This window comes from Aulostomus chinensis, chromosome 20 (assembly GCF_037954235.1).
Source record: "Aulostomus chinensis isolate RoL2024-O1b breed Wild chromosome 20, RoL_Achi_v1.0, whole genome shotgun sequence".
NCBI lineage: Eukaryota > Metazoa > Chordata > Actinopteri > Syngnathiformes > Aulostomidae > Aulostomus > Aulostomus chinensis.
The window spans coordinates 5623597-5649898 of NC_141339.1; the positions used below are offsets into that span (position 1 = coordinate 5623597).

Consider the following 26302-nt stretch of genomic DNA (forward strand, 5'->3'; position numbering starts at 1 on the left):
TCTGGTTGAACACTACGTTGTCTTTTTGCTCCATGTCAGACACCTGTTTTTCTCAGTGTCTTTGCGGATTATTGTTTGAGGTCCGTTGTTCTGAGGATTTATTTTTCAAATTTTTCGTTCCACACACACTTTTCACTTGCACAGTGAACATCAGGTGCTCAGTGTTTTTGAGCATGCTGGTGCGTATTCTCTACCTGGAGCACACAATTTTTAAAGATTATTTGTACTTGAGCACCGGGCTCATTCATAGTAGCTTTTTCAGGTTCTTTACATGACCCCAAATAGTCCAACTGTCTTAACTCAAAGGGGTTTTGCTGCACTATGGCTTTTATTGTCTTCTGATGTTTGTGCATGTGCGCTTATTTTTGTGTGCGCACGTGTCCAGCTTTCCATGTAATCAGTGTGTACCGGTTGTAGAAAAGCAAATCTGGGGCCTCTGGGTCACATGACCTTTCCCAGAGCTACAGAGAAAGGAAGTGAGAGAGCGAATGACAGACAAGGGGGTTGGTGGAATGATGGATGGAGAAGGTCAAAGTTGAGTGGAAGAAGTGAATAACAAGGGGAGGAGTGATGGAAATGAAGGTGAAAAAGTTGTCAAAGAAGATAGAGTGAGAAGCAAAGCGCGAAGGAAAAATCGCGGCAAGAAAGAAAGCATGTTGAGTGGAATGTTGGATGAGCATTGAGAGGATGAATGGGAAAGGCAGTATGAGCTGCCATTTAGCGAGGAGAGGCTAAAAAAAAGTCAAACGAATCCATCAGTTCCTCCGTCTTGTGACTGGTGGTTACAGTTCACTTGCATTCCAGTGGTGTTTCATCGAAATCAGCTCAAGACTGCAGGGTGTGCTGTGTGCAAGAGAGAAAATGGTCATACATATATTTTGATTTTGATTTAAACTGTCTTTTCGTAATTGCAAGCTATCCACGTTTGCCAGTTTCCCTTTGCAAGAAAATAAAAGAGGGTCAATGTTAAATATCTGTCTTTATCAATTCTAGACCATTTACAGTTTTTAATTCAGTTTTTCTACTAAGTCCATGGTGTCCAAGTCCAATTATTACAAGGACTGTTACAGTGTGTGTGGGCAATCATCCGTACCAGACTGAACACTGAGCAAAAATGAGCAGAGGGTGAGAGGATTAACAACTTTACACATAGAAAACATATGGTGGTACTGCCCTGGCTACAGAGTTACAGTGAGCACATAAACAAACACAATTGAGCTAATGAGTTTTACAGGCTACTCAGATGAACCCCACATGAAACAGATCAAGGATTCAAGACGGAATCACCCTTAATTCAGTCTGTCTGTAATCTCATCACCAAGAATAAAAGGACATTAGATCTGCTAAGTGCAGAGGTAGATGGAGCAGTGGCTCATTGTGATTGTTAGCTGACTCAGGCAACATGAGTACTTGGTCCAGCGCAACAACTTTTATTGTGCTTGAAATGTAAAATAAAACATGAAGCTTGAGAGGAGGTTCTTGTGAAAGGCACCAGGACAACACACACACACATACACACACACACACACACACACACACACACACACACACACACACACACACACGATACCAGGTTCTGTCTAGTGTTAGGGGGATATACAAGCGTGCATCTGTGGCTGGCTGCAGGCTCCCCTCCCAGGCACAAATGGTGCAATCCACCAGAAGTGCAAAACTCAAAAATGGGAAATCAAAATGAGCAATGAATCAAATATAAAATGTTCTAAACCGATTTGGTAATGTTTTGGGTTGTTTTTTTTGGATGAAGCGAATTGAGAAAGGACTGCTTAACTAGATTTGGAGTTCTAAGCACTACCAGTGCAAACAGTATATGAATGTATCATTCATAACAGATGGTGGTCTGCATATTGATATGAACTCTTAATTTTTAGCAGTTTAAGAGCCAAAATCAACAAATCATTGCGGGCGCAAGGTTTCAAATATGATCTTGTCATGACATAAAGCAGTGGTGGTACAGCAGTGGTACATAGATCTTTCATGTCAGTAAAAATAGAAGAATACAGATGAGATAGTTCCCTGGTAATGTTGATATCAGTACGGGACCAACAACCTGCCTGATTGAGACATGCAGAGAGCAACACTGACAGATTTATCAAGAAGATGACATGAGTCAGCGGTTTCTTCTTCTATTCTGTCAATTACCACAAGGACCAAACGTCCAAAGTATAATGCTTAGAAGAGACACCCGCTTGTATGAATGACAAAGAAATAGAGAGAGGATCAGCATTTCCTGGTAGAGCTCATATCAATGGATAGGAGGTTCATCTTCTGTTATCCACATGAAAAGAAGTAGCCAAAACAGCTTGCACTTTATAATACAGTCATAATATGCATGTTACACGGATGTGTTTCATGATAAAATGTAGTCATGCTACCTCCAAAAACTTTCTGCAACCCAATAAAGTCCTGGTCCATCACTTCTTGTCACGATGATAAACCAGAGGTTAGCTTTCGCTTTTTTCTACTCTGACGTGTACCACAAATAACATACGTATGTGGTTACTTAGTAGTTGTAGTAATTTTCCTTACATCTTATACTCATGGAAAGATTGAACCCACTTTTTCATTAAAGTCCTGCTACAAACCAGGTGTTGTATTGGAGCATTTTGGGACTGAAGGCCTTGCTGAAAGACGTCTCAGCAGTGATCAGTCAGATACACTTTGGTTTACATGACATGCTTGTTTTTATTGTTGAGGGTGATTTTGGTGCCAGGATTGCGTGAACTATGCCCAAGTTCAGCTGTTTAAACATCTTGAGGGAGCAGGGTGTATGATTTGGTGACATCAAGTTGCAGGTTGTAACCCCCTTCCTCACCCCTCCCTTCTGATCTGCCAAATATGGGCTTCTCAGACTTCTCAGAACACAAAATTGTTAGACAGCCAGACAACATTTTTAGAATAGAATGAGAGAGCAGACCTCCATGCAGATTTCTTGTCCTCATTAATCACAGCCAGAAAAATATTTTCCCATTGACTTTTATAATGAAAGAAAAAGTAAAACACTTTTGTAGCCTCACAATCCCTGAAAATTGACTCATTTGAATATAATAATTTGATTCATTTTTCCATTAACAAGTGGAATGTCTAGAAGAACTGTAAGAATAAATCATTTCATCCCCATCCAGGTCAGCGGAGGGTAAAACCGAAAGTATGAAACCTTGGTCAGTAGAACACTATAGTGCATGTGCTTTATTCTCCTGTGCGTTCCAGAGAGCCCACACACAAGTGTTTCTTTTATCCACTGAACCTGGAACTTTTTTTTTTTTGCTTCTGAGCAGCTTTTGTAGGAATTAATGGAGCCTATGGAGCCTCAGGCATTCTATCCAGTAATTAAAGGGCTTGTTATAAGATAACAAAAGCCAACAATCCTAATTTTGAAAATCTGAATCTACAGATACACTAATGAAAACGTGGGCCTGAATATTCCATTTCTGCCAAAAGATCCCTCTAAGTCCTGAACACTGTTCCTTTAAATGCTTATTTTTTTATCTAATATGAGAAAAGTGATGCATGTTAGGTTTATTGGTGAATTTTGTTCATTATACTGTAGATAGGTTGTGTTTTTCCCCTTCCAATTACTGAACAAGCTTGATAACATGAATTGCACCTCCTTGGATGCTCTCTTATGCTATACATGGTAAACTCTCGCTCCTTAGAATTTTCCTTCTCTGTCCATCCATTTTTCCCCATCTTCTAGCAGAACTATGAGAGCTTTCTGTGTATGGTTTGTCCACAGTGCTAACACCTGTCAACTAACATAGTAGCAACACCTCAGCCCAAGAAAATTGACATACCCTAGAATCAAACTGTGGTTTAGCTCTGTGCTGGTTTTCCTGCTTCATCTGCCCCATTCTCTTTTTCCTCCCACCCTCCCTCCTTTTCTCTCTCCTGACCTGCTGTCTCTCCCTCCTGTGTGCACGATGGCTGCTTCCTTCCTGCGTTCTTTCCTTCCTTCCTTCCCTTCTCTCCTGTCTTGTCCTCCACCTTGGTTTGTCTGTTGGTCTGTGGTTAGCCTTTGAAAGCACCCTCTACACTCCCACACCACAAGAGTACAACAGGACATCCTCCACACCTGCATCTCCATCCACGCCCAACTATCCAGCTCCATCGCACTCATCCACCACGCCACCAACCCCACCTCTAAGGCACTCCGCCTCCCGATTTGCCACCTCACTCGGTTCTGCCTTCCACCCAGTCCTTCCGCACTACGCCACAGTTCCAAGGCGTCAGCAGGCCGTCCCCCAAGCCCCACCCCCTGCTCCTGCTCCAGCCCCAAGCCCAGCACCTCCACCTCCACCTCCACCTAAGTCTGTGGTGTGGTCAGCATACAACTTCACTCCTTTGCCCCCCTCACCCCCAGTCATGATAAGCAGTCCTCCAGGGAAGGCTGCAGGCCCCCGGCCACTCATCCCCATTGCTGCACCTTCACCTCTCTGCCAGAAGCCCCCCTCACCGTCTCCTAATGGCCCACCCATGTTCCCTGCACCTTCCCCAGTCACCGTACTGCCACATAGCCACAATCCTATCGGCGTTGTCTGCCCCACCCCACCTCCTCCACCCACCCCACCCCCATTCCCCTCGCCGGCAGCTCCCTCTTCTTCCTCCTGCGTCTCGTCTCCCCCCTCCTCATCCCATGCTCCTGGTTTGCCCTCTCCCTCCACAGCGCCCCCTGCTGCTGCAGCGGCCTCTGCTGAGCACCTCTCCCTCCCCCTGGGCCTTTCTGGGCCAGGGGAGCTGGACACAGCCGCAGGCCCAGAGCCCTACCAACCTCAGGGGGGGCCCTCTTCTCAGCCCCAGGGTAAGGCCTCCAGTCCGGATCGTCTCTCTGTTTCTCACTGCCTCTCTCCCCTCTGTATTTCACTGCTTTTTGACTCACACACTAACAGGCAGGGGGGTAGTCCTTCAGTCCAAGCTGATCTTAGAGAACTTTTACCTTTCATTCATCCTGGCAATATGACTCCATAGTTAATCTCGAAATTGACTTTTCTTTACCACCTCTGGCTTCAGAATATGAAATTTAAACAGCTGCTAAGGAGACAGTTGTGGGATCTCCTAGTATTATAGTTACTGTTGCTTCGATCTTTCTAACTGTCATCCACGCCACGTGTCTCAGTGTGCTTGCTGCTTAAAGGTCCTGCTGGCTGACAGTCCATTGGATGAGAACTATTTCTGGTCTTTGAGCATGGCATGTCTGTCTCTTTGCTAGAATACAAATCTGTTATCAATGTAAGTGAGTTATTTCTTTGATTTAAGTCTGAACTGAACTGCTGCCATTTTTGTTCTTTGGTTGCTTTTCTTTTGTAAATCCATTTGTCAGTATCTTGTTTGCTGCAATCTTACCATTTGTTTCTTCAGTGTGCTCCACTCGTTTTACATCTGTCAAATTTATTTTAATCATCATCATTCTGGTCACAGCAGGATGCTCTGTGTGTATGAGACATGAACTGTAGAGTCTATATCTATGTTAAATCAAATTCACCTTCCCGTCAAATCAATCTTTTAATGGGCAGCAAGTTAAAATGTTAATATTGCTTCTTTTCAAATAAAAGGAGATAATGAAAGCTTCCTGTTCAAACACGTCATTTCATCCTCCTGAAAATGAATAAGTTGTAGGTAACCTGAACATTAAAAAAGTATTTGAAACCCAGCAATTCCTTCCACTGTGTTTTTGTTTTTTGAAATGATTTAATTCCATAAACACCAGATCAGCTGTGTTGTTATGTGTAAATTCACCACAGTCCATCAGTGACCTATTTATTTCACTGATATTTTCTTGTTAGGCCACAGGATGCATTCTAATGACCTGTGAACTCAGCGATCATTAAACTGATTGGCGGCATCAGACTGGACCGCTGGTCACAGTTCAGCATGTTCACATTCCATCACGGATAATTGATTATGGCCTCGGGACTGTGATGAGAACTCAGGGTATCAAAAAGAAAGACACTCGCTCATCTTTTAGCAATCTGCCAATGAAGTCTTCTGTAGGCAAACTCCTCTGTTGACTGTTCTTTGGTCATTTTGTATCATTGTGTTTGTTTGGTTAGTGTTAGTGTCATTGTGCCGAAATGTGTATTGTGTTGAATGATGTGTGACAGGCTTGTCTGGGTTGTGTTCATTGTCCTCCAGATAGGGTTGGACAAGTTATCTTGTTCATCGGTTTTATTATTGTGTGTTTGTTTAAGAAAAAAGGAATATCGAACATTTTTGTTTTTTTATGTATAACACAATTTTTTTCATGTTACCCATCCCTACTTTCCCCATAACCTCAGTCACTACCACTCACTAACACTGCATATGGATGACATGAAAGATTTGCAGATTTGTAGATTGCAGCATGTTGTTTTACTAATACAATGCTTGGTTTCATTTGAAAAAAAAAACTACATCCATCATTATTTTCTACAAGTGCGATAACAATTTGGGGTCTTGACAAGAGGGCTTAAACATTGTTGAATGATACCCTGACTTAGAAGATTATACCGGCTTTGCCAAGTCAATAAAAGCATTGATTTCATGTCAGTATGAATTTCGCCCTCACATGCAAAGTTTGGGAGCTACTTTCATAGACTCATCCCATGTCCAGCAGTTAGAATCTGGGTCAGATGTAGAACAAATGATGACTTTTTTTGTCAACTCAAAACCTGAAATCAACAATTCTTTCTGTTGTGATGGTACCATGAAAAATGACAGTTTAAGCTTTATGTTCCTTCTTTGTGTCTCCAACACCGAACAGACGTGGCTCAGACAGCGGGGTTGACCACACCTACCCCTCCCCCACCTCCACCCCTGCCACCCGGCTCCACTGTGACCTCTGCGGCTGCCACCCCAGCCGCCACCCCCACAACTCCGGGGGGACACCCTCCCCCACCACCGCCTCCACCCTTGCCTCCTACACTGGCTCCAGCGGGAGCCCTGACTCCCCCACCCGGCCCACCTCCTCCTCCCGGAGCCCCACCCCCTCCCCCAGCCCCTCCTCTTCCCGCTGGCCTTTTCTCTCCTACAGAAGACCGCCCCCTTTCAGGCTTGGCTGCTGCCCTTGCAGGAGCTAAGCTACGCAAAGTGCCAAGGGTAAGTGCTTGCCTGATGACTTAAGACATTTTTTTTTTATTTTGAAAATCTCCTCACATCAAGTTGTTCCTGATGCTAAGTACAAGTTTGAAAGTTCATGTCCTTTTTTCTGGAACTCACTAATGTGACACAAAGAGTGCTGTGCTGACACAACTATTGAGCAGTATCTCCGAACCTCATCACAGAGTCACTGTCGCTGAAACATTCACGCACACACGCCATGTTCACGCATGATCGGAGTCACACACAGCCACCATCTGTCATGTCTCATCTCAAACTGAGCAGAATTACAGTATATGCAATGGTGAGAGCCCCGCTGCACAAAAACTGTTACCTTGAACATGAAAAGCAAAATCAAGGACAAGCACATATATTATTACCTATATTGTTTTTCAGATGAGAAGATGTCTAATATGAGGGAAGTGGCAGACACCACATTTTTTTAAATTAGATCGAAAAATTCTACGGTACAAAAGTTGTTTGCTGACAATGCTTTTTTTTTTACACAGATTCAGAAGTTAATGCTTCTCTCACATTTGTGTTCAACTGGCAATGTTGCACGTGTCTCTCCAGAATGATGATGCAGGGGCAGCGTTGGCAGCAGCTATGTTAGGGGCAGCGGGAGCTGCAGGGGCCAAAACAGAGACCAGGGGTAACGGCCCTCTACCTGGTGGAGGAGGGCTCATGGAGGAAATGAGCGCCCTATTGGCTAGGAGGTACAATCACATCATATGGTTTCATATACTGTAGTTTACACACCTTCATGTTTTTTTATTTGTAAATGTCAAGAATAATACCTACAATGATCTGTGCTAATACGATGGCTCTGTCCTACCTCCTCCCTTTGCCGTACAGGAGAAGAATTGCAGAGAAGGGCTCATCACCTGAACCTGACCAGAGATCAGTAAGTGTCATTAGAGCAGCTTTGTCTTCATGTCTACTCTAACTATACGTGGGTCCAGAGCATCATTATTTCCTGTGTCTGATCATGCTCATCACACCCACGACATTCCACTCTAGTTTGACAGGTCGATCACATGGAGGTTTCTTTCTCTGTGTGTACGTGCTGGTTTGGAAGTTATGTAGTCAAAGTATTTTAACCATGTTGGATTTTTTTGATTGCAGTTAATGTTAACTCATCACCTCCATTCGTATTGATTTTCTTTGACGTAAATTTGATTGTTTTGTATTGCCACTGTGCATTTACCCTACATTTGTCCTCTTCAACAGAAGTGCTCATTTCATGCATTACTTCTTTCCAGCCTCATTCTTTTTGAGCCAGTGTCACTGAAACTCTCTTAACAGCAGTTCTTATACAGATGTTTCACTTTTAAAGTTCTTTAAAGGCTTCGATGAATTGTATCCAAGAACCGTATTTTGATTATTAAAAGGAGGGCTTTCTCTTTTCAGGTTGAATGTGACATTAATTTCCACTTGCACAGAAATTATTTAAATCTCAGTAATAAGAAACGTAAGCATGAATATGTTGCCAGACATATGTGGTGCCCGTGTTTGTGTTGATCTCAAGCTGACTAACTGTTATAGAAGATAATGGTTTTCTCTTTGTATTCTCTGGTTATCAATAAAGTCACATTTGTGACCCTTTTGTGTGACTCATCTCTGACTTTTGAACTCTGTCTGTTGGACAGGAGGAGGGCGAAATTACCACGACCCCTAAAGTGTCAGCCTGTAGCACACCAGGTGAGTGTCAGAGGAAACCAGCAGTCTCAAGACTGTGAGGGACGGGAATTAATATGCATCTTCCAAACACAGGCGATGAGGATCCAAGTTAGCAGTGATACAATTATATGCAGTTTGTTTATGTTTAACTTGTGTTTTTTTCAGTGATTTCTGGAGAATTAACCTAAGAACTGATAATAAGAGAATTTTTTATGTATATATTTCTTCTGTTTGTTCTCTCTAGACATGCCCAGGAAACCATGGGAAAGAACAAACACCATGAATGGTAGCAAATCTCCAGTTATCGGAAGGTACTGTATCTCCTGACAACCGAACTGTTGATGAAGAAGCTTTTTTTTGTAGTTGATCTCTCATCGGTTTTATTTGTTGTGTGTTATTACTCTTGCATTACATTTTATATTGTAAATCATCTTTGAAGTAAACATTTCAAACATGTTTCCTTCTTTACAACGTCACACATGAATGGCTAGCAGCTAAATTACACCTCTCAGTGTCAAATGCTGTGGGGAGGACACATTGAAGCATTAGTATTACCTAGCTTGAGCATGATGCACTGCTGGGGGCTGTTCAGTGCTAACATCACTAAAGCTCATTTTGCCTTCATGTGCGCATTTAATGTACAGTCACCAAGTTCATCATTCACTTTGTGGAAACCTCAGAGCTGCTGTAGCATCTTCGTGAGGAAGAAAAACTTTGTCCTCAGTGCATTTTTTGCCTTGTCAAAACCTGAAACCTACATTTCCCACATTGCAACTCATCCACTAGTCGTTCAGTCAGAGACTGTGGTTGGGTCCAAAATTCATTTGCTCATTACTTCCTTCCTAAGAATCAGAAAAAAGTACTTTCCAGTGCATCCGAAAAGTCTTAGGTCAACAATCCAGTGACATCATAATGTCCCGTAGAAACAATTATTATTAGTGGAATTACACAGTATCCACCTTTTATTACTTATTTTTGTCTTCAACTTGACTATACCTCTTCTGAACATATAAACAGTAGTACTCCTGTAGTAGTATCCATGAATACACACTTGTGTGTTTGAGTGGTACCAATCTCAGAATGGAGAAATAGCCCGGTATATATGGAGCACTCATTCTGTGGTTCTTATCCTCTACTCGACCAATGAAGGCATATTGAAGTTTCTGTATTGATGTCTGGCTCTGCAGAAGAAAAAGTCAACACAAGAGGGAGAATAAAGTGAGCGGATGAGTAGAATATTCCAACAGTAGTATGATAGCTGCTGCCAAGGCTTGAGAATGCCACTTACTGTCTATGTTCTTTATAAGGTTTGTTTTGGGTTCATTTGTTAATAATAAACTTCAAAATTTAACTCTACTTGTTGGTTTAAACCCCAATAAAATACTTGGATCCCTTACAGGCATTTCAGTGAGATATTGTGCAGGTTCTGAAATACTCCACTTTGGGAAAAAAAACTGTGTTTGTGTATATTTTCCAACAAAAATGAATGAGCTTATTAAAAGCCCTCTGTTTCTAATCCCTCATACAACAGGGCTTCAAGTTTCTTCCAAAATTAGTTGTGATGTCTTCCTACATGATTTTAAACTGATATTGAAATTGAGACAGCAAAAGTTCACATGGTCTGTAACCTTTGAACCTTTTACCAATTTTTAGTGGCACATATGTGATCTTGCATCACATAAGATGGCAAAAAGCAAAACACATTTCTGGGTAGAGGGAGGACGTCAAAGGTGAAAGGAGCTGCATCACCAAACAGGTAGTTAGATGTTAAACTATAATTTGTAAAGTTAGTGTCTCTGCTGCTCACACAGACGTGATTCTCCGTGGAGAAATCCCATGGGAGCGGATTCCTCCAACAGGTAGATGGAAAAGACCCCGGGGAGTTTGAAGAGTCGTTTTCTTTAAAATGTCCTTTTCATCAGTTTTCTGTGATGGACGTGATTTTGTCCGAGAAGGGTTATTGTAAATGCTTGGAAGAAACATTTGCAATGCAGCCTGTGTTGTCTTTGTTTGTCCTCACAATGATCTACCTACAGGGTCATTGCCGGTATGATTTAGAATTTAATCAAACTATCGTTTTTGCATGCTGCTCTGTCTTAATTTTTTTTTTTTTTTGCTAAACAGGGTGATCCATATGTGTGTCCCATACACCCACCCTGTAGTATACTGAGATGCAAACAGCACTCCGCCCAATGCAGAGTAGACCTGGCACAGTATTATCATCATGGAGCCAGCAGGCCCTCATAGATAAAGCGTGTGTGTGTGTGTGTGTGTGTGTGTGTGTGTGTGTGTGTGTGTGTGTGTGTGTACTTTTACAACTATCTTTGTGAGAACCAATTTTAGTTTTAAACCATAAAAGTTGGGCTGATTCGAGACAACCGTGACATTTTGGGCAGTCCTCACTCTGAGAAAGCATCAAAGGGCAGTTTCAGAGATAAGGCTCTATCATTAAGGTACAACTGGGTTTAAGGTCAACATTGGGCAAAGGTTTTGTGGTTAGGTGCTTCTGTTTAATGGAACTTGCCAGGGAATGTTGTTCCAATGAAGGTCCTTACAAAAATGTGAAAAGCTTTGTGAACTGTGTGTCTTCACATATGACTGAGTGAGGAGACCAGATGGTTGTCTCTGATAAATGAGATCCACAGAGAGCTGACCAGCCTTGTCACATTCATCTGAACATATGTTTTCATTGTGCTTTGTTGTTTTCCTCTTCAGAGAAAGCTCTGCTCAAGCCCAAAAAATCCCCTAAGCCAAATATATTTGAAATGCTCTAGTTTATGGGATATTTGACATACTTGACCCTGCGGATATATGGAGAGAATTGGAAATACCCTTGATAGTACCAATAGTTAAGTAGGTACTGGGGAAAAAAAACTGAAATGAGGTCAAAGCAGAACTTATGCACACCAGATGCTTTCTAGCCCAGCTCTAAGATAGCAGGACCGTTTCTTAGCTGCTCCATCAAGATTCCTCGCCAGTGTCTGAGAGCTCACATGGAATAGGGATGTCATGTAAGAATGCAACAAATTGAGCACCATCTTCATCTGGATCATCTGTGTAACATAGGATATGACTCAAATCGACTGACTCTATACCGTTTCAGCAGTATGGTAGTATTTGGAAGTCTCTCTGTTTGCTGTCTTTGTTACTTTACAATGCACAACCAGGTTTTGCATAAACTGAGTCCCTGGTTCTATAAAACAGGAGCAAAACAGAGCAGTTCTGATATTTTTGAGAAATTATACATCACTTGTAATTCATGTCTAATTTATATCTTTTTTCTGATTTCTTAATTATGTTTAACATTAAACGATATCTACATCTGGATCACTCTTAACATACAGTATAATGGATTATTCCCTTGGCCAAGACCCATCCCGGGAGATTTATGATGTGAAAAGCCTCTGTAACCTTTTGCGCAGACAACCAAATACTGTTTTTATTAAATATCGTACCCACAACTGCTAATGACCCACTGCAGAGCTCACTTCCTTTTCTTTAGCCTCTCTTTCCTGTCCCAATCCTCTCTAGAAGGCGATTGGCTTCTCCTGCAACTAAGTGCAGTCTCGCTAGATCTGTGTGGTTTTTCCTGCTGGCTTATCGCTGCTCTTCAGACAGGCTGCACTGCAAACACGTTGCACCCAGCATGTTTAAACTTTCAACACATGAAAGAGTGAAATATAGGACCCTCGCCAAGCGCGTGAGAGGGAAGACGTGTGTTGTCAACCTTGATTGATCTGACATCCTGACAGTGATGTTCTTCTGTGTGTGTGTTTGCTTTTGTGTGTGTATGTGAGTTTGTGTTTACATGCATGTCAAGGGGAGTGCATGTGCCCACAATGTTTGTGAATGCTTACATTCAGTTATGATAACATCTTTTTGGTGCACATAAAAAATGATATGATAGCATAACTACACAGATGAGTAAATGCAGCAGGTTGGTACCAAATTGGAGAGTCTCTTTAGAATAAAGTGACATTTATATAATGTACAACAGCAATCGTATAATAAACTGAGAGAAGAGCACCCCTGGATGCGATGACCGTCATGATCACGATCAGTGTCTGTCTCTCAGGACTCATTCTTAATGCCCCTTATGGTTAAATAGAATGAGGGGTATTTTTAATGAGTCACAGTCCGTCATATTCATCAAATTATACTAGTTTGATAATTCTCCATCGGTCGAAAAGATCAGTTGGAATGAATGTATGACAATATGACACGCTGGAATGACATCAGATGCTGTGGTTTTGGGGGATCCTACTAAATTCACACAGTGCATTGGTTTGACTGACATGACATTGTAACCTGTGTTCATGTTTTCTCCAACTCATTCCCGGTTCATTTTTACACTGAGTATAACTCCTACTAATCTCTCCTTGCAGACCGAAGTCCACACCTACACCTACTGCATCCTTAAGTGCCAACGGTGTGCCATCAGAAGCTGTTGACTATGACAGATTGAAACAGGTAGGTGAACACTCAGAGCACGTCACAGGTTTTGAGATATATCCATGCGTTTGAAAGCTTCTCTGCTGTCCTTTTGTTTGTTGGTATGTTGTCACTGAGGGTTGTGTATGTAGCGAGATATTTCTTTTATACTTGTTCAATGCTGTAGAGAAAACAAACGATGTCTCGACCCACATGCTCCCAAAATTTGCTGACAGCTCACATGTCCCGGCAGGGATTAAACATGAGATGCTTTTTAGGTAGTTTTGACTCTTTTTAAGACTCATTTTTAGTTGTCAAAGTCAGCTATTGGTGGCCACACCCTTCAACAGTCAGCTTGTCCTCTATATTCCTCCTCTTCTAATGCTATTTCATGGCTGGTAGCTACTCATTATCATGGGAATATTTAACATTAACCAGAACTATGAATTAAATCCATAGACCTCTGCAGTATGCATTTATAGAGAGTATGCAGCTTCCAGAGTATTCCATAATTCACTGGGAATGAATTTTAATGGTTTCAGTTTTTTGGTCATGCCTCCACCCCTCCATCAAATTAGTGAGAATCAGAAAGGTAGTTTTAGTGACACAAAAACAAGAAAACAAAACACTTCCTTGGCATTAAATACGTTCATCTCTTAAAATTAAAATTAATACAACAATATCTTGTGATATTTTTCATCGTATAGCATTGATATTACAGCCGTTTATATACACCATATTGCATCACAATATATCTTGATAAAATCAGAATATGACCCATGTATGAAATGGCAGCAAAATGTAGTGCATTCAGTAAAATTGTACAAATTTGTAATTAAATCTTTTTTAGCAATTTGTCATTTGAATTATCAATATTCTGTGATATCATTATTTGACTACCCTGTTCGTACACAAGAAGTTTTATTTTCAAGTCTTTGTTTGAATTTTCAGTAGATTATGTAGAATATTGCACAACACATTGTGTCATATTGAATGGTTACAAAATCTATTGTGGTGAAATCGTGTCCCCCTGTATTATATAATTAGCCATACCTAAACTATATCGAATTAATCTTCCATGGTCTCCAAAAATGTCCAGGTTGGACTGCTCTTCTATAAAGAGTTGGTTGCCCATTATTTATTACTCATAGCCACAGAAATTCATTTATGTTAGTGAAATCTATTTGTCTGAAGCATGATTTATTTTTAAAACTAAGGTATAGTGAACTTATTATGTGAGGTCTCCATGTGATGAGGATGTAAGATGGTAAATGACTGAAGTCATTTACTTACTGAAATTGTCATGCTAAATCTTTTATGATGGGGATCATGGTTGGATGTAGTCCAGCGCTTGTTACTGCAGCATGTCAGCTTGTGTCAGTCCCTACTACTGATGAAGCCCTGTTATTAGTGAAATCCTGTGGGTGTGTGCAGTGACCCTGTCTTTTTACTATGCAGCTCCTCCCTCTGTCCTTGAATGAGCCTGTCAGATAAGTACTGACTGGTCTCTTAGAGACCCGCCTATCTGTCACCACAACCGTTCAGCTCAGCAGTAGAACTGCAAGACAGATGGCACCCTACAAAGTTACTACCACACTCCTCGTTTTCTCACTCGCTGCGTTTTTGAAGCCAAAAGAATCTCTCTGCTCATGTCCAGTCCTTATACTTGTCTACTGGTTTTGTCCTTATACTGCTCTGTCACTGTTTACACCTTGCAGTGTAGTCTTCAACCTTAATCTCTCCAGGATTAGCTACTTTGTAAAGAAGACTGAGAATCTCCCTGTGCAACATGTGCCTCTAATCAGAAACTCCAAAAGCCAATGAAACCCATCACCTCCTGAGGTCATGTGACTCTCTGCGGGGAGTTCAAGGTGGAAATGAAGGCTTCCAGATGGCAACAGCAAGCTTCTTCTGTGCGAGGTTAATCCCCTTTCTTCACAAAAAAAATGACTTTGTTTCGGTTGTGTCTTTTAGGACATTCTGGATGAGATGAGGAAGGAGCTGTCAAAGCTGAAAGAAGAGCTCATTGATGGTAATTTGATGTTATTTTTGTCGACACGGAGTGGAATAACTAAACACTTAATACTCTCATCTCAGAATGTAGCTATCATCAAACTGTGTATGCATTTGGAGTCATCTACAATAAGTGCAGCAGTAGAAAGAGACACGTTTTCAGGTTGGCCATCTGTGATTGGCAAGCAGTATTGGAGATCGCACATTACTTTTCTAAGGCATTACTTTTATAACACAAATATATTTATTTATTCGATAACAAAGTAATATAATGTTTATTTCAATAAGATTTAAGTCATGATATTAGAGTAACTGTGTCCAGTAACATGTTACCATAAAAAATTGGGTGAGTAGACTTCCTGTTATTTTTTATATCTTCATTTTGTAAAGGAATGACTGATTTACTTACAGTTAGAAGCTCCTGGAAGCTGACCACTGGGCCATTTTCAGTCCACTCAGGAGTGAATATCCCCCTCTTACAAGCTTTAGAATCCAGCCTGGAACGTCACTGACTTTAAGGAGTCCTCGCACAATAAATCCATCGTGATTTTAACATCCTCTCTGAGTTTTAATCCATAATGCGCCATTCATTGTTAACGCCACAATAATACATCATGTGAAGCGGTTGACCTGTCAAAGCTGTCACACAAAGTCGCCTCAATTGTAAAGAGCCATGCATAATAAAGAATTAGAGAACATAAATGTATATAAATGAACATTTGACAATTCAGGTGGTGTGAATAGGATAATAATGATTCCAAACTTGTTTATTTTGTCAGAGTTAGTTTGGGGATTTTGAAGGATTTCTTTTTTCACTCAGTCATGCATAAATCTGTGAATAGTTCCAAGTTTAACAGTCATAAGAAAATGTATCCTCCCAATGTTTTTAGGCATAAAATCTTCATAAATGGGGGCGGCATTGAATAGTGATAGAGTGGCTGTCTAGCAGCTAAAGGCTCGCTGGTTCGATCCTCACTTGCGACGGACTGGTGACCCGCCCAGGGTTGAACCCCGCCTCTCGCCAAATGTCAGCTGGGATAGGCTCCAGCCACCCAGCAACCCTTAACGGATAAGCAGTATAGATGGATCTTCAGAAATGAGGCTGTGAATTACATGCTTTTATTTTTTAATGCCTAGTCACAGGCCTTCCTCTGCAAGTATCACGCAGTTCCCTTTCAACCTAACTAGCTTTACTGTTAACCAGACAAAAACAGCAATATATTAAGAAACATGCTTTGGGCTGACTTGAAAACATTTACCATGCAGTTTAAACCTTGAGTAAAGAAGACCTACATTAAATTTGATGATTTAGTCTTCATTTTGTGCTTGTTATGACTGTTGCGGGCTGTCTTTTTAATATTTTAAACCTCATTGAAAGAAATGTGCTTAATCTTAAGATTCACTGATCTACATTCACTGGCCTATATTTTCATTTAAGGCCTCATCAGGTAGAATCATTACCTAGGAAGAATTCTGCATTGAGAATAAAAGTATTCCTCTAACATTGAGTGTACTCCCCCTTTGGCTCCACGCTTGGACTGTTCTTTTGTCAATGTAAAATATATTTACAATTTTTGTGTGTGTTTTATTTTCAGCAATCAGGGAGGAGCTGGGCAGGTCCAGTACAGCATAGAGGATCCAAACTCCCTATTTACAACATTTATCCCCACCCGACCCTGCAGACAACTTGGGTCAAGTTAAGACATGACAACACAGAAGCAGAGAACAAAAACGAATAACAGCGGTGACGACAATGATGACAACGATCTCTTACATACAGAGGGATGGTGTTTGGGGCGGAGCAGCATCACACAGAACAACAAAGGACAGGGTGATAGCTGTGCCCCCCCTCCCCATTCCTCCCTTACCCCTCCTGCTGAGGGCATCGCATTCTGGAGGACAGTTTGCAGTCTGATAGATAAGCGAATGTCTTTATGCAAACATGATTTCTCTCTTTGTCCTAAAATGAGAAAGCATACGTGAAAACAATATTGAACTCTTCAAAGATACTGTATTAACCATCGACGCATACAGAGAATCTGCGCACGTTCTTGTGATTTACTATCGAAAGGCACGTTTTATTGAGAGAGATTGGAGACGGGAATAAAGTGGGGATGGAAAATGAAATCTTTTTTCCCATAATGCCATAGGGGTAGCGCGCGCGTGTGTGTGTGTGTGTGTGTGTGTGTGTGTGTGTGTGTTTGGATGCATGCATGTGAGTATGTATGGGGGACTGACAGTCCACAACTGCAGGACACTGTAAAGCTCGTCTTCCTCAAATACTATTTTAACCTGAATATTTACAAAATAAAGAAAAGGTTATTTAGAGAAATAAGTATCTATCAACCCTGTCTGCTTCAGTGTAGATCTATGGCCATATCAAGTAGCTCCATTATCCAATTTCTCATCTGTGCACTCATAATCAGAACTGCTGTTTCCCCTCTGAAACAAGCGTTTACTCTCATTTATTTTTCATTGGGTTGAGTGGCAGGTGGCCGAGACATGAAAGGTAGCTGCCTGTCAGGCAGCGGTCGTCGTAGCTCTCCAGCAAACTTAACCAGTCAACAAAAGTGCTGTTATGCTAATACCCATCGTGCTAATTGACCATAGCCAGACATGTAGATGGAAATTAATTTTTCCTACCTGTATGTTATGATTTGACTGTCTGTCCCTCTTCTCTCATGTTTGTCATGTCTAGGTAGTACGTTAAGTTCTTTGAAGGTTCTTTATAAATTTACGGTCACAAGCCTGCCACGAAATTACATAAACTGTAACAAGTTTTATTATAAGCAATAAGTGTAGCATCTATTTTAAGGCCCCCTGCCCCAATGCCCACAAGCAGTTTTCATTGTTCGTTTGTCCTTTATGGCCCTTCTGAGCCCCATTTGGACATGTTATTTGTGACAACACGCCACCTCTTGTTTGCAGATTTTCAGTGAACAGAACATCAGAACAACACTGTAAGACATGATTTTTCATGGAAGGACACCTTTCTAACTCACCACACCTTCCTTTGTTTTTGGTTTTTGGTTTCTTTCTATAAAATCCAGTGATACTGTATTTTTAACTACATTGGATTTGGACTTTTTTTCTTTTTTTTTACTCTACCAAAACTTATCAAACTGAAACTTATGAAAGGTGTATCAGACAATAAATATTTTGAGAGGGTGTCTGAGGACATGAATGTGCCATTTACTCTTTCACCAGTGCTTACTCATCATGTCTTTTTTTTTTTGCCTTTTTTTTAGTCCTTAAAATATCAAACTGTATTTTCCCTGAGGTTTCAGTTGCATGGAACTGTCATTTTGTGTCAGTTGCTCAGTTTTTTTCCGCTCAAAATACAATCGATTTATGAGGAAAACTGTAGGCTGATGTCCCAAATACTGTAACTTTTGCTGTCTGAATGAAACCCTGATGAGAGGCAGCTCCAGTACCAGTGACATGCAGGGTAAGCTAAGGGCCCTAAAAATGCAACCTTTTGACCTCCACAGCAATGCTTTGTTTTGCATTGTGAATTTTATACTAACTAGATTTGACAAGCATTGAACTGAGTTCATACAAGGCAATACTGTGTTGACCGCAGGCTGCTGTGTAAAAGGTCACAGCTCTGGTTCTCTTTTAAGATTGCAAATGTTGCAACATAAGGGGCACTCCATTGATTGAATGTGGGCTGTGGATTAAAGCAGTGTTGTCTCTTGACTGGGTCAAACTGGAGTCATGATCACTCTTGTCATTTCAGCTTTTAATGCAGGCTGCTGTGTAAAAAATTTGAATGGTCTCCAAGCAAAAACCCAGATTTGATTGTGATCAGTTATTTCAGACTACATCACTCGTCTATTAAACACCCGAGACATTTGAACTGTTTCAACAATCTGAGCCATGCTATTACAAATTAAGTGATCCTCAATGATCAGATGGAGTGCCCCTTCAAATTAGGAGACTTGTCTAATTATCATTATGCCTTGTTTATATACATGAGATTGCCAGTAAAACTTAATTTGAGCTCCTGTTCAAAGACTAGGATGCAGAAAATGGGAAATCACATTTATTTTGAAAATGTTTCTCACATGTGTTTGGGATTGAGTCACGCGTGTGAGGAGAAACAAAAAGGGCCTACTGTGATGAAAAAAATGCATTGGTGAATTACAGCACTGTTCTGTTGTTAAAGATGCCATAACCCTTTGGTTTTCGTGTTGACAAGAGGCTTTGGCATCAAGTTGCTTCATCCTCTCATCCATTGTTTTAAGGGAAACATGCAGCTCCACCCAAAATGCTCCGTGTAGTGAGTGTTTACACAGCATTGATATTGCACTTTAGGACACCCCCCAACCCCATCGAGCAATCCAACATTTTCTGATAGCAATTGCTTTGAGCCTGGGTCACCATCGGTGTGGCTATATCACCAAAGGATTCAACTCAAACATAATCACTCTCAACAAAGTCGCCTTTTCTTATTTTTGTATCATCTTTGTCCAGAGATCTAAAAACAGAAAGATGTCTATCTATATATTCAGTCTTTGGACGTGATGGCAGGTGAAATGTTAACGATGATCAAGAAACATTTATCTCTTTGTGAATCTATGTGGTTTGTGCCTTGTTCCGAAGTTGCATTTAATATATCAAAGATATTAAGATGACTAGTAATAATATCTAGGAACTGTCATTATGATCACATGCAGTTATTATTTTGTTTTCTTTTCCATGATGGTCATGTTCAATTGAAGGGAAAGTTTAATGACCTTGGTACTGTTCTCCACCAGGAAACAAATTTGCACCAAGATCCTCTGTGTTTTTCTCTTTGTTTGTTTTTTACATAAAGGTGTGAGGTTGTTTTTGGTACAGCTCAGAAGTACAATCAAACCTTTGAGGCATGAGGCCTACACAGGCTCAGAGATGAGCTTCACTCCCTGAGGATTTTTCTAAACTTGTTTGGAAGACCAGATGAGTCTGGCTGCAGTGTTCTGTGTTCCCTCATGCCATTTAAATGTCACAGAAGACCGTTTGTGTTGAACAGCTTAACTTTCTTTACATGCTTGGAAATCTTTTGGTAAACACTGTTTTGTCCTCTGCAGTGGGATCTGCCCCATGTTACTGTCTGATTGCTGATGGAAACATTTATCTTTGTCTGGTTTTCAAGAAGGAAATGGTGGTATAGTGTATGAGCAGGAATATTTCAGAGATGGACTTAATTTGAAGGCACAGCAAGTTTCAAGGATGGGTTTCCAGACTTCTTTTATCGTCTGCATTGTACTATACTGTTCTCATGTTAATTAGTCTTTTCTTACATGCTAACATATTGTTTTGTTTGAGCAAGTAAAATAAAAATTGCAATACATCACTAGATGTGGCTTCTTTCGATGTTCTGAAAATTTTCAGCCTCACAGCATTGTTAAATTTTGATGTTTCAGACGGACAAACATGCTTCAAATACTTAGCTCCTTTCTTATCAAGCTGAAGTCAAATTTGAAAACTAAAGTCACAGATTTTTACAGTTTTGCTTTTTATCATGGATTTTAAGCACATTTGATATTTTGGAAGAATGTCCGTGGGAGGAGGAATACCCTTATTTAGGTTTTATTTTTTCATTGGTTTATCTTTTGACACTGAACAAGATTCAGATTAATGGAACACTTGCTTTCATTATTATTAAAGTGTTAAATAGCATTAATGCTAAATTTTCACTTCCAACAGAGGTGTCTGTAAAGTTTAGATACACACAGGCTAGATTCAACTTGACAAGAGTGCCTCCAAATCCCAGCATCCTGACGAAGACCTGGTTTCCCGTGTGTGTGTATGTATGTATAGTTTGTCTAATTGCAGTAAATGGCTGACAGACAGACAAACAAACTACCCTGGATGGTACTCCCAATATACTGAACAGCTTTTCCAATTCCACCTCAAAACAAGGATTTCATACACTGCATGTGTAATAATCATTTTTGGCCACCTGATGAATTGAAGTCCAACATTCACTGCTCTGTTACATTTTCTTGAATGTGCTGCTCTTCAGCTGGATGCGGCTGTCATCAACAAGTTACTAACTTGCTACAGTTCTGCTGAAAGCATGCAGTTTTTAGTATGGTGGTGCAGTGGTCAGCACCGTCGCCTCACAACAAGAAGGCTCCGGGTTCAAGCCTGGGATCTTTCTGTGTGGAGTCTGCATGTTCTCCCTGTTCCTGCGTGGGTTCTTTCTGGTACTCCAGCTTCCTCCCACAGTCCAAAGACATCAAGAGGGGACGAGGCTGATTGATACTCTAAATTGACCGTTGGTGTGACTGTGTCTGTCTAATTGTGTTGGCCCTGCCATGGATTGGCGACCCGTCCAGGGTGAACCCTGCCTCTCGCCCGAAGGCTGCTGGGATAGGCTCCCGTTTACAAACTGCAAAAACTGTGATGTTTCCATGCATTTTGGCCTTTCATTTACAGGAAAACGAAGCTTCAAGTCACCGAAAATGATTATTTCTGAAAACTCTGGCCAAAGTGCAGATTTTGAAACACTCCGTTTTCACATTTGCATGTAAACAGGGGGAAACAGACATTTAGGCTTCAGAACGTCACAGTATGCGATGGGAAGTAACTCGTGTCATTCGTTGTGGTTGTTTTTTCTTGGATTCTGATTGGCTAGCATAACTTTACGCTTCTCGTTACACTGCCACCTATAGGTTTGGCATGCTCATAGCAGCTCTGAACTGTGTATTTATGCGGGTTTGTGTAAATGAAGATATTTTGAAAACGGCCTGGTGTCAACGACGTTGTTTTTGAAAACGTAGAGGGGAAAACATCTGTTTTTGTAAATACCCGGCTATGTGTAAACGTGGCCTTAGTCATCATAAAATTCCAATACAATATATTTATGTTTGAGGTCACAACATGACACAATGTGGAAAAGTTAAAGGAGTGTGAGTATTTTGGCAAGCCACTGCAACTATCTGGGCCTCAATGTGACAAAAACTAAGGAGTTAATTATTGATTTTAGGGGGGAAAAAATATTCCAGAATCCACCATCATTCATGGAGAAAATGTTGTAGAGCCATACATGTATTAAGATACGATATTCGACTCCATTCTCGTGTGGGGCAAAAACACAGACTCAGTTGTTGAACAGGAGCAACTACGGATCCATTTGATATGAACGCTGAATTCTTTTAATGTCTACTGGTGTATCTTATATCGTTTTTCACTGGTGTATTGAAAGTCTTTTAACATTTTCTATGTCTGAAATTGAAGACAAGATCATGGGAGTCCAATTGACTGACCCTTGAGCTCCCTTTAGAAAAAAACTGGTAATCTAGAAAGCCTAATGGGTCAGGAGTCATTCTTACCATGTTCTGAGTCAGGAATTCTGTTTAATGCCCTCAGTACAACGATATCGTGCCCCCAGCCCACTCCCCACCGAGCAAAACTACTTATTATGCAAATTATTTTAGTCCTTCTGCCATCAGACAACTGCAGGCAATGCTGCTGACTGTGTCAACCAAACATAGGCCAACCATTGTAAATCTGAGAACCATAACATGTATGTATTTAGTTTTTATTAATTAAATTGAATGATGGTCCCTGCTGTGTCCATGCTTGGTGACCTGTTTGTCTGCTGCTTCGCTCAGGGGTCAAGCGTTGATCAATTATGCTTGTTCTGTTTTTACTTTATGTGACTGATGAGCTGAAACTGAATTGGCCTACAGGGACGAATAAAGTTGTTTGAAACTTGAACCCTGACTCTTGAATAACCCACTTTTCTAATTGTGCAAAATAGCACAGGTTGCACTTTTGAACCTTTTCACACCTATAGGTTCTTTGCTCTGGTTCAAAGGAGACTGAAGCACCAAACTCCTGGAAGGTATGAAATAGAGCATTTTTATTTATTTACTTAATAATTCTAAATTTTTGTGCAGAAAAGTTAGTTATTGAATTCCCTGCAGGCGATACTCCCTCGTGGGTTTCAGCTTCTTCCTCAACCTGTTAACTGTGACAGTATGTGCATAGTCATTCAACTTCAGCGGAGAAGAACAGGAAGAGGAAGACCAACTGAAATACAAAATCGTGTTTTCATCATAATGCCACTGTTAATGAGTGCAACAGTCTGAACAGCTTTCTGAAACTATCAAGATGGGATTGGATCAATATGAAGGATATACACTGACAAAAAACATGCTGACGGCAGGAACGTCCATCAGAGCTGTTACCTGTCAACATTTCACTACCATAAACCGTCTCAAATGGATTTTTCAAGAATCTACATTACATCCATAAACCCAGACAGTGTGTAACCATGCTAGTTCACAAGCTTCTTCACCTGAATCCTGGTTTACACTAGAGATGCTCTAGATCGGCATGAAGAACAGTGTGTTCCTGTTCCTGACCATAGCTGGTGCCACTGAAGAAGAGTGGACCAATGTTCCATCGGTCACAATCATCAGCTTCGTCAACTGTGTGAAGGAGTGGTGTGCGACTGCATGGGGCACTGTAAATGATGGATAACCCGACCCCTCATATAAGGAAAAATGCATTTCTTTAGCTCCGTAAGAAATGACCATTGCTCAGTGCCAAATAAAGACCCGTTTTCTACGTAGAACTGCACATTTTTATAAAGCCAGTCCAATTCAAACCTCTGCACTGCGCCTGCTGTTTCATCAGCATGATGATATGCCAAACCTGTGAGAAGGATGGATTTTCCCAGGTACAGTGATTTGCTCACTGAAACAGACTTTAACACAATTGTGTGCAGAATCAATGATAAATAAACCTTTTGTGTGCATGTAAGAAGACCTTTTACTTCATCTCAGTGGGAAAGGAAATAAGTGTTACATTTTTGTTTTTGTTGAGTGTATATTTGATGGTATGTTGCCGGTATGGATAGGATATTGTTCAGATTTCTTTAGCTATATCAAAATTAGAGAAAGCAAAATGCTCAGTCTTCAGACATAAAGTCCAAACATAGTCAGTGGCAGCCTTAAACCTCTGAAGAAACTCAGTTGAGTTGTGTTTGTGTGTGCGTGATTGTGTGTATCACAGGCCACTTCCTGTACTTTCTTTGTTTCTGATCAGCTACCTCTTGAGGACAGGGCATAGAAAAAAAACCACCACACTTGCAGTTCATTTGAGGTTTTTATTTGCAGCCAGAGAGGGGAGTGCCGGGGATGAAAGCTGCACTTAGACAGGAAGTGACCCTGAGCAGCACAGAAAAAAAGGAGGAAGCAGAAAAATGTTGATACTTTAGTTTGATTGGATGATAAGAATTTTCAAAATCTGTCATCTTCCTCTTATTGTGTCGCGTAGAGTTGGCTTCAACAAGCAGGTGTGGATATCTCTGCATTTACAGCTTCAAAATGCAAATAAGTCAGGACTTGCAGCCGCTTCTTTTACTCCTCTACTCAGACTCAAATCACTGAGGGGTCTTGATGCAACTGCTACCAGTTAATGACGCAATTTCCCGCAAAGCTGATTCTGAGTAATACCCAATAACCACTGGAATGAGTCCAAGATGATAAAGTTGTAAGGGCAGAGTTTAAAGGAAGAGAGATAACTTTTTTTTCATGATTTAGGATTTTTAGATATTTAAGATGTGAAACAATTCAGCGTACAAAATATACTAGAAGAATATGCCGTACACAGAGAAGTTACATATGAAAGGCAAAGCAGACTTTAAGTGTCTCAATAAAGTGTTGAGCTTTCATGAGGTGCCAGAAGAGCTTCAGTGCATCTTGGCATGGATTTTACAACCCCTGGAATTCTACTGGTGTGACGGTGAACAGCACCATCTAGTATCCCTCCACCACCCAGGCCTACACTGATCTCCTGATGTTTGCCATACACAATCGTTAAGAACGTGGTGACACATCCGACCCTATAACTTCCTCCAATCCCTGAAGATGCATTTTGTTTTGCTTTTTTCCTCTTTGGGTTCTTTCTTTTCTTTTGTTACCCATGCGTTTATTGGATGTATTGCCTCTGTTTCTGACCTCATGATTCCCCTTTTTGAAGCCAGGTTTCCTCTGACAGAAATGTAAGCTTGTTAGTTATGTAAACCTTTTTTTTTTTTTTAAGTCTGTATTATTTAGATTAATGTACTTGATATAATTATGCTTCAAACCCTTCCACACAACAACACTCTGTGAAATCATGTTTTTATTGATCACATAATGAGGACATTCACATGTTACAACTGCTCCAAAAAGTACATTTTGGAACAAGAGGTGAGAGATAATTAGAATACAAATAAAAATTGTACATGATAAAAAAAGGCCACATATTTAGAATAACTTAAACAAAGACAGTATACGCATATACACCTTTCATATAAGAACATGGACATGTACAGATGAATACAGACCTATAGTTACATACTGCAGTCTGACCATGGTGTGTATTATTGCCTCATAATATCACAGGATGAACAAATTATTGCACATAATTTTTTTTCAAGTTTAGGAAATATGAATATACAGTAAAGAGACAATTGCAAACTAGAGTTTACGATAATGACCACAGAAAACGGGGGTGCATCTGTTCCCAGTGTTTGATTTATGCTGATGTTGTATTGTTGTATACATACTTTTAATTTGTCAATGATTTGCTGTTAGGCAACTTTTGACATATCAATTTGAGAATATTTTAGTAGGCAATATCATAATTAACATGATGTTAATAATTCAAAAAATAATGTAAGTATTTCTATACTATAAATAAGTGGTCTTTCATTAGAGGGTGCTCTTATAACTCTAATATTCATGTGTTTACATTTTGCGTATTGTGTATTGAATGTGTATGTCATTTTGATCTGTTGCTGCATTGCAGAGTTGTTGCAATAAGAGTTCCTGTTACTGTTCATATTTCCACTTTAATGCAATTGATTTTTTTAATATAACAGAGTCTTGTGTATGCCAATATTATGACCACCACATACTTTTTTCTATTCTGTGTGTATAATATGCCTCCAGTAAACAAAGTAGTCGTGACCCTGTTGGAACCAATCTCCACTCACTTAAATTTTACTGATGACCAATGAAATTGCAGAACGGTTTAAAATGAACAGTAAAATAGCCAATCAGCAGGCTTCGCGCCTTCCTTGTCACTCGTAGGTTTTGGCTGG

At 40.5% G+C, this 26302-nt stretch overlaps 1 protein-coding gene across 4 annotated transcripts in view; it reads left to right on the forward strand.

The window, feature by feature from the left end:
• The window catches only part of enah (ENAH actin regulator), a 139262-nt gene extending 118711 nt beyond the window's left edge, over positions 1-20551 (forward strand). For 2 of the 4 annotated variants that reach the window (XM_086188985.1, XM_086188983.1), the window contains exons 6-15: positions 4031-4816; positions 6755-7089; positions 7663-7805; positions 7945-7993; positions 8739-8790; positions 9014-9080; positions 10581-10628; positions 13155-13239; positions 15175-15232; positions 16809-20551. In XM_086188985.1, the coding sequence (XP_086045111.1) occupies positions 4031-4816; positions 6755-7089; positions 7663-7805; positions 7945-7993; positions 8739-8790; positions 9014-9080; positions 10581-10628; positions 13155-13239; positions 15175-15232; positions 16809-16846 (1661 nt within the window). In that variant the 3' untranslated portion in view covers positions 16847-20551. The remainder of the gene's footprint in view (positions 1-4030; positions 4817-6754; positions 7090-7662; positions 7806-7944; positions 7994-8738; positions 8791-9013; positions 9081-10580; positions 10629-13154; positions 13240-15174; positions 15233-16808) is intronic. The other 2 variants (XM_086188986.1, XM_086188984.1) reach the window with 2 other exon arrangements.
• The last annotated feature ends 5751 nt before the right edge of the window (positions 20552-26302 follow it).